Source organism: Zalophus californianus, chromosome 12 (assembly GCF_009762305.2).
Source record: "Zalophus californianus isolate mZalCal1 chromosome 12, mZalCal1.pri.v2, whole genome shotgun sequence".
Taxonomy (NCBI): Eukaryota; Metazoa; Chordata; class Mammalia; order Carnivora; family Otariidae; genus Zalophus; species Zalophus californianus.
Genome location: NC_045606.1, coordinates 62750935 through 62760445, shown reverse-complemented (window position 1 = coordinate 62760445; position 9511 = coordinate 62750935). Strand labels below are relative to the sequence as shown.

The 9511-nt window shown below is 41.9% G+C and overlaps 1 protein-coding gene across 1 annotated transcript; it reads right to left on the bottom strand.

Annotated features, from left to right (window-relative positions):
• Nucleotides 1-447: 447 nt before the first annotated feature.
• LOC118356130 lies at nucleotides 448-9296 on the bottom strand. Its single transcript, XM_035723218.1, has 2 exons — nucleotides 8708-9296; nucleotides 448-2411 (listed from the first exon to the last, which is right to left on the bottom strand). The coding sequence occupies exons 1-2, from the start codon at nucleotides 8730-8732 to the stop codon at nucleotides 448-450; spliced, it is 1989 nt and encodes a 662-aa protein (XP_035579111.1). The 5' UTR covers nucleotides 8733-9296.
• Nucleotides 9297-9511: the final 215 nt, after the last annotated feature.

Genomic DNA, 9511 nt, shown 5'->3' with positions numbered 1-9511 from the left:
TGGCTGGCTGTTCTCAGGCTCAATCCCTGGAACACACTTGACCTGCCCTGGCTGCCCATTTGATCCCATGCTACTGTCTCCTTTCTCACTCCAAACCACAGCCCCCAAATCTGTATCAAAATTCACCACCTCCACATGGACTGCCCTTTCTCAGCAACTCCATCTAGATCTATGTCCATGACTCTTTTCTCTCTCAGCGCCCCTGTCCTTTACCACCACCCAGCTCTCCATCATCTCCTACCGCTCTTTGTTTCAAATTACGTTACAGTTTCCTAGAATGCAGGACCTCAAACCTGGAATCTCTGCCAATCCTACAAACATGAGCACCGACAGGTGTTGAAGAACATATTTTCAAAATGGAGAAATACTACTGATTTATGACTGCCTTTGCGTCCGGGACCCAGTATGGAACCACCACAGACACCCACACAGGATGAGCCTGTTAAGTCACTTACATTCCCAGGCCTTGTGAGAGGCTCTCTTGGACTCCAGTCCCTCCTGCATGGCCATGGTACGTTCCCCTTGGAACCTGCCATTCTGTCCCGTCGCTTCGCATACCATGGGGATGCTCTCGTATTCTCCAAGCTTTAACCTGTACTTATTTCTGGTGGGCCACACAATAAGTTGGGGAGGGAGAGAGCACTCAGGTGGCAGCCTGATGATCCTGCCAGCCTCACGATAAATCCTTCCTTTGGAAGATGTCGCAGGGCCCAGTGGACTGACTTCTTCAAAGAGGCATTCTGTCTCATACATTTCATCTTCAGCTTCCTCTTCCAACTCACAGTCTTCTGAATCCTTGGGAAGTACAGTGTTCAAGGCAGCATTTTTCTTCAATAAGTAGACTGTGTTCCCGCTTGAGAAGTTGCTCAGGGATTTCTGCTTCCTGCCTTTCACAGTTTTTTTAATCTTTGCACACTTTTTGAAGTTCTCACGATCCTCCTCCTCAGTCTCATCATTCATGGTCATTTCTTCTTCATCTGTTTTCAACTTCCCATTCCTGATGGTCTTCCATGATCCCTTAGTTTTGCAGTCTGGTGATGACCCTTCATCTTTGCAAGGCATTTGCTCAGGGGATTTCTCCAGCTCTGCATCCTGCCACCAGCTCCTATCACACTGAATCCCTTCATCCACCCCCCTGCTGTTCATCTGGGCCAACCAGGCAGGGCGAGGAACATACTTTGAATAGCTGTCCCTCTCTACCACCTTGTCCAGTTCCCCACACCTGACTGCCTCCTCTTCTGTTGGCGTTCTGCTTTCTAGCGAGGACTCAGGAGATTTCCCGTGCTCTGCATCCTGCCAGTGGCTCATATCACATTGAATGCCTTCAGTGACCTGGCTGAACCGGGCCAGGGAGGTAGGGGGAAGGACATAATTCTCAGCGTAGCCGTTGCTCTCTACCACTTCATCTTCGTCCACGTTCACAGCGAAGCCAGGGCCCCCACTACCATTGTCTGGCATGCTTTCCCCAAAGCTAACGGGACTCCGGGATTTGGAGTCTAGGCTCAGGTCCTCAACGGCTTTATTGCTGGAACAGATTGGCCTTTCCTGCTGGAGCTTATTGCTATCTCCAGAAGACTGGCACAGATTGGAGTTCAGGGTATCCTGGACTTTATCTTTGTCTTTCGCTTCATCTGGAGAGGACAGGAATTGGGGAACAGATGCGTAGCCTTTTTCTTTACCCAAGTTCATGTCCATAATGGAGCCCAACTTTACCACCTCATCACGTCTTACATCATGACACTGCTCCGACCAGATAGTGCTTTCTTCATCTTTACACGTAATGCCATCTGCACCCTCGTGACGCTTACGAAGCACACTTCTACTCTCACGAGAACTGTGTGACATCCCACCGTGCTGCACCATGATGTCTGGCACGGCTTTACCATAAGCTAGGTCATACAAACGGATAGTTTCCTTCAAAGTCTTCCAGAACTGTGTCACAGGGGATCCTTTGCTCTGTTCTAGCCTCATTTTCCCTTTCCCAGATGCATAGTTTACTTGAGGTGATGTTCTATACACAGTGTTAAGAGAAGGGCTCTCACCATGGAGCTGCTGCTTCTGGGCAACAGATGAAAAAACCCCATCTGTTGGTTCAGGAATGTTGTCAGTTTCTGTGTCAATATTAGAAGTCGGGATACTGGTCACCATACCACCTTCTGAGTGGGTGTCTTGTTTCCGAGTCCGGTTTGCAGCCTGATGAGGTTCAGTCTGAGTCTCTTTCGTCTTCGTTTTCTTTCCATAGCCACTACACTGCCGGAACTGTGCTGTGTTACAAAACACGGGTCTTCGGTTAAGCGCAGTGGGCAACGGGGACTGAGGGATGAGGAAGCCAGGAGACTCACTGAGTACCACTGAATATGGGAAATACTTCCCATATTCCATAATACATCCCAGACTTCCATTTCTGAAACCTAGGAAGAGAACACGGGTAGTTAGCCACTCTGTCTCCCGCAGCCAGTCACAACATTCAGCCAGTACGCAGTCACGTGGCCACACCGATTGGTAAAATACACAGTTTCTTCCATGCCAGTTGGTAGCTCCTGGCCCCCACTTCTCCCTGGATATCCTCAAGGATTCGAGAAGGGAATGTGCAGTGCCCAGAACGGTGGGACCTCCAGAACCCTCCTTCACCACGAGAGCAAGCATCTGTCTGATGGGTTGGTTGCCAGGCCATCAGATAGTCAGCATATTATGAATCACCCCTACTTAGTAGTGACTCTTTTTCAGAGAGACCTAGCACCCACCAAGCATAATTCAGGATTGTTGTGGCTGAAGTAAGAATAATTGTGTCAGCTCTGATAGAGCAAGCCTTTCTAAACCTGTTCATTCAGCACTATTCATTCATTCATTCACACACACACACACACACACACACACACACACACACCTTCTCCCATTTTCCTCTCTTTAGGGGTAAACAGGATAATGGTGCCAATAATGCCAGAAACACTACTGTCATACATAGTCACATGGGGAAAGGCATTTGATTTTGCAAGACAGATTTATACAACTGATAAGATAAAACTTCTACCTTGCATATAAAAGCAATAATTACATTCAGATCAGTGTTCATCAGGCAATTTACTCAATATTGAGGTTGATCTTATGAACTCAATTTCACTGTTTAAGACTGCATCAAAATGCCTCTTGGGCCTGGCCTAATGTATTTATACATAAAAGTATATGGGTTTCTTTCTTTATAGAAAGGAAGCAGACAGGTCTCAGCTTGGACTTCAACATTGTCTGCAAAGGTTGGAAGCCAACAGAATGAAGTTCATGAGTCAGATAACTTCCTACCATACATCTGGTACTGTATCATACCATGGACCAAAATACCTTAATGTAGCTCCCTGCCACTAGCATCCATCCCAGGTCCCTATTCAACTACTCACTGCAGAAACATAGGTGTTAAGAGTTGTTATTTTGTCCCTCACTAATCAGCAAAATCTATGGCTACTCTTTGTAATACCTTCCCTCTTGTGCTACCATGCACAGGACTTTAAGTCATCTCCACGTTTTTACCTCAGTAACTACTACTAGTAACTTCCTTGACCCATCTCCCTGACATTCACAGGTCTGTAATCCATATTAGTTCCAGAATTTTCCTTCCTTTCTTCCTTCCTCCCTCCCTCCCTCCTTTTGTTGGACGTAATCTCTACACCCATATGGGGCTCGAACTCGCAACCCTAAGATCAAGTCGGATGCTCTCCCACCTGAGCCAGCCAGGCACTCCCAGAATGATCTCTCTGACTCAAATGTGACCCCTCACTTGAGAGACAGTATTCGAAGTATTGTCACTGCCAGTCAGGAAATGAGGAACAATGACCACATTCCTTAGGATGCCATAAAAGCCCTCATTATTCTGATTTGTCACCCTATCATCTCACTCTCCCACTAAGCCTATATGCTCTAGCCATATGTGGGTTCCTTCACAGGCTAACTTCTCTTCACTTTTCTGGGACACCCTCCTTCCCTACTTCTTCCACTGCTACCAAAACCTTTTGTTTTTTAAGTGGAAATCTTGCCATTTGTGACAGTAGGTGGACCTTGAGGGCATAGTCCTAAGAGAAGCTGGACAGAGAAAGACAAATACCATATCATCCCACTTCTATGTAAAATCTACAAAAGATTAACTCAAACAGTAGAATAGAGGTATATCAGGGACTGGGTGGTGGGGTTAATGGGGAAATGTTGGCCAAAGGCAAAAGAAAACCAATTCATCTTGTTATACAAAGGAGGGTACTGAGGCAAAGAGAATTTAATATTGATTCAAAATCAGCCGATTTAGGGGCGCCTGGGTGGCTCAGTCGGTTAAGCATCTGCCTTGGTCATGATGCCAGGGTCCTGGGTTTGAGCCCCACATCAGGCTCCTTGCTCCATAGGGAGCCTGCTTCTCCCTCTACCTGCCGCTCCCCCTGCTTGTGCTTTCTTTCTCAAATAAATTAATAAATCTAAAAAAATTAAAAAACAAAACCCCTCCAAATCAGCCTATTTATAAAAGCATGAATTGGCCCTCTATTTCAGTTGTACAACTATGTGTACTGCATGTCTAATTAATGTTTAAAGCTGGCAGAGTTTCTAACTGCACGTAAGAAGAATATGGAAGAAGTTTGGAAGTCACTTACTCTGAACAAAGTAAAAAGCTCAACTGAAAAATCAAGAATTTTTCCCAGATAACTTCACAGCAGTAGGTTACAGGGCAAAGTGCTATCCCCAATGTTGGAGAGATATGTGAATGTAGACAAGCACAACTTACAGGAGCAGAAACCCAAGAGATAAAAATCCCATGGGAACTAGTAGTAGGGTAGGGAAACCTGAACTGTTATTGACAAATTGCAGGCTCAGGATGAATAAATCTGAGAGTTAAAAACTTCAGGGGGACCCATTCATAAGGAACCCTCCCCCCGCACTTTGTTTTGAGATTTATCTATAGTAGCTCAGCCAGTTTCTTACAGTAAATCTAGGAAAGAAATCCCACAGGAAGAGGGGGGAAGAGAAACCACTGTGACATACATAAGGAGCACTCTATTCCTACCAACACTGGACCTCAGGACAAGCTAGTTAACCGGAGCCTAATTGATAAGGAGGTAGGCAAATACTTATCTCAAACCCACCCTAACCACCCTTCCCTATTCAATGGGAGGAGGAAGATGAAGTACATGCATAGTTCAAAGTCCAGAGGCACAATCTCACTAAAAGACTGAGACCTAAAATCAGTCCTTCAAGAACCAGATGACTATGATCCCTGTCCCACCTCCACAACTTAACAAGTCACTAACGGCCTATTTAGAGCAGTTCCTTTTATCCAGTATAGAATGCCTGGCAATCAAGGAAACATTACAAGATATACTAAAAGGCAAAACCTATGTTGTCTGCAAAAAAATTCACTTTCAACATAAGACAGGGATGAAAAGTAAATGCATGGAGAAAGATGTTCTGTGCTAATACTAATCAAAAAACAGTGGACAAGCTGTATTTCAAACAGAGCAGACTTCAGAGCAAGGGAAATGATCAGGGATAAAAAGTGGCATTACATGAAACATCAGTTCTTCACTGAAACATGACAATCCCTAAAGTGTGTGCCCTTAACAGAGGGTGAAACTATGTGAGGCAAAAAGTGACAGAACTGCAAGGAGAAACAGAATGACCCACTATTCCTATTGGGAGACTTTACACTCCTCTATCAGACTAGGACAGATGCAGTGGGTAAAAAAAAATCAGTAAGAATGGTTGAACTAAACAGCACCTTTAACCAACTGGAAATAACTGACATCCACAGACTACTTCATCAAACAGAAGAGGCATCTCATACCCATAGGGAACATGCACCAAGAAAGCCCATACCATGGGCCAGAAAACATTTCTACAAATTAAAAAGTATATTAATCATATAGTGTCTGCTTTTAGCCTACAACTGAGTTTAGAAAACAAAGATAGCTGTAAAATCCCCAAATACTTTGAGATTAAATACACTACTAAATAACCTGAATCAATGAAGAATTCTCAAGAGAAATTTAAAAAGATTTTGAATTAAATGAAATAGTACTTCTCAAAATTGAAGCAGTGCTTAGAGGGAAATTTACAAAATTAAAAAGTTCTGAAAATCAATCATACAGCCTCTAATTTAGGAAACTAGAAAATGAAGTGGAAATTAAATCCGAAGAAAAAGAAAATGAAAATTAAAGCAGAATTAATGAAACTGACAACAGAAAATCAATAGGAAAACAAAAAAGCTGGTTCGTTGAAAAGATCAATAAAGTTGATAAGCCTCTAGCCAGTTTACTGAGTAAAAAAAAAAGGAAGACACAAATTACTAATATCAGAAATGAAGGAGGGTACATCACTACAGATCCCACGGACAGTAAAAAGATGGAAAGAATACTATGAACTCTATTATCACAACTTTCAAAACCTACAAAAAATGGACCAATTCCTTGAAAGATAAAGTTGGCCAGACTCATACAAGTAGAAATGGACATCTGAATAGATCTTTATGTATTAAAGAAAATGAATCAATTAACTGATAACCTCCTAGAACAGAAAGTGCCAGGTCCAGAAAGGCTCACTGGTGAAGTCTACCAAACACTTAAGAAATTACAAATAGATCAATGTAGGATAGAAAAGAGAGCCCACACACAGACCCGTATAAATAGAATCAACCAATGTTTGACAAAGGAGCAAAGACAATACAATGGAGCAAAGATAGTTTTTTCAACAAATCGTCCTGGAACTGGACATACATGTGCAAAAAGTGATCCTAGACACAGCCCTTGCAATAAACACCCTTCACAAAAATAAACTCAAAATGGACCACAGACCTCCATGTAAAATACAGAAATTGTAAAACCTAGAAGATAACACAAGAGAAAAACCTAGATGTCCTTGGGTATGATGATGACTTCGTAGACAAAATACCAGTGGCATACATGATTCATGCAAGAAAGAACTGATAAGCTGACCTTCATTAAAATGTAAAACTCTGCAAAAGATACTGATACTATCAACTAAATGATAAGCCACAGATTGGGAGAAAATATTTATAAATACATACCTGATAAACGACTGTTATCCAAAATATACAAAGAACCCTTAAGACATTAATAACCTGATTTAAAAAGAGACTGTAGACCTTAACAGGCACCTCATCAAAGAAAATACACAGACAAACCTTGCCGAATAAACATATGAAAACAATGCTCCATATCATATATCATCAGGGAAATGCCAATTTGAGCAATGAGATACTATACAAGTACTAGAATGCTGAAATCCTGAACACTGACAACACCCAATGCTGGTGAGGATGTGCAGCAACAGGAACTTGGATTGCTAGTGGAAATGAAAGATGGAACAAATGCAAAATGATATAAGATAGTGTGAAAGGAAGAAAGTTTGGCAGTTTCTTGCAAAACTAAACATATTCCAAAACTTGGGAGAAACCAAGATATCCTTCAATAGATGAGTGGATGTATGTCATAATTCAGACAATGGAATATTATTCAGCGGTAAAAACAAATGAATTATCAAGTAACAAAAAGACGTAAGGAAACTTAAAATGCATATGACTATGTAGAAGAAGCCAATCAAAAAACTATATACTATATGATTCCAGTGATACAACTTTCTGGAATAGGCAAAGCTATGGAGCCAGTAAAAAGATAAGTGGTTGGGGGCGCCTGGGTGGCTCAGTCGTTAAGTGTATGCTTTCGGCTCGGGTTGTGATCCCAGAGTCCTGGGATCGAGCCCCACGTCGGGCTCCCTGCTCGGCGGGAAGCCGGCTTCTCCCATTCCCCCCTGCTGTGTTCCCTCTCTTGCTGTGTCTCTCTGTCAAAGAAATAAAATCTTAAAAAAAAGTAAGTGGTTGCCTGGGGTTAGGGAGAATGGAGTCGTGAACAGGCAAAGGATTTTTAGGGCAATGAAACTATTCAATTACAATATTATAATGGTGGAGAGCTTTCGTGATGTATTTATCCAAAACCACAGAACATACAGCTCAAAGAGCACACCCTAATGTAAGCTTTGGGTGAAATGAAACATTGTAGGTTCACCGATTATAACAAATATACCACACTGGTGAGGGATGTTGATAATGGGAGAGGTTATGCAGGATGGAGGGTATATGGGAAGTCTCTGCCTTCTGCTTCATTTTGTCGTGAACCCAAAGTTGCTCTAAAAAATAAAGCCTACAAAATACAGGTTTAGAGATTCTTGAATATGCCTAGAATATATCCAGAAAGATCCCCAAATCACTGGCAATATTTTCTGCCTCGGGGAGGGTACTGGGAAACTGGGAAAAGGGATTAAGAGGGAAAGATTTCATTCCTTGTTTGTATACTATTTTAATTTTTAGCCCATGTATTTGGTTAGTTTTTCAATAAAAAAAAAATAGTTTAAGCCAGTTTCAAGTGAAGAGATGTTCTGTTATTCATAAAATAGTTACACCTCTCATTCTGAATACTTCCTAGTCAAAATGACTAGGTACAAAATAAACTACAATAATTTGCCCTGTAGGTTAATACAACCAGGATGCTTTGAGTCCACTTGCTCAACTGAACTCATGTTATATTCCCTCAAGGAACATCTTTACATCCTTGGCTGTGACAGACATGCTGTTTAATACACAATTTCATCAAGCCATTTAACAAGTTCTAATACCTTACTCTCATTTCCTACTTAACTAACTCTATCCAAAAATGATGTAAATTACCTTCAACATCTTTCTGTACTGGCATCCATTCTTCTCTTGGCGATAGGTCCTTCAAGCTCCTTTGAAAAAGGAGAGACCTTCGCTGTCCAAATGGAATCTGACAGCCTCATACCACCTTCAACATGGGGCATATAACCTAGACTGGTCAAGGAGATTAGTCCATCTTCCTGGATTGGTAAGTAGAACAAGGATGACATGTGACAAAACCAAACCACCAGGAGTCAGCTTTGGAACTCTTGTTGAAATACTGGAAGAGAAGGCTCTTTCTTCTATGGGATCCCTGCCATGCAATCATTACAGGCCCACAAATGCTGTAACCGTCTTTGCCACTTTGAAATGACTGAGAATGAGGTCAATACAGAGAGTCAAAACCTAGGGAAAAACCAAACTAGAAATAAAGGGATACAGATTCTAATATGGATTATGTCTTTGGAGTCCCTATTTAGCCAGCCTGAAGTGGCTTCTTTCTTGGAATTCTTGGTTGCACAAAACAGTGAATCGTATAAACTTTTTTTCTTCTTCACTAAAATCCCTGAGTTAGGTTGCGGTTAAAACAAACAAGCAAAACAAACAATACAGATCTGATTCCAACTCCCAGTACTCATCACTTTAATTCTCTTAAACCACAGCTCTCAGGACAAAATATCTTAAACCTTAAGGTGAAGTACATGAAAAAAGTGCACAAGTACAGAATCTCAGCCTTTTAATTCAAGTTTAAGATACAATATGCATTTCTTTCTTTCAGGAATTTCCCACCCTCTGACCTCAAGAGTCTTCCTCATACAATTCCTTCATCTGAACCAT

What these genes read in the sequence shown, in the direction of transcription:
- LOC118356130 (XM_035723218.1), bottom strand. Translation starts at nt 8,732, where the DNA reads ATGCCAGTACAGAAAGATGTTGAAG. An exon ending in AGTACAGAAAGATGTTGAAG is followed by an intron (nt 2,412 to 8,707) that starts GTAATTTACATC and finishes TTCTCTTCCTAG; the next exon opens with GTTTCAGAAATGGAAGTCTG.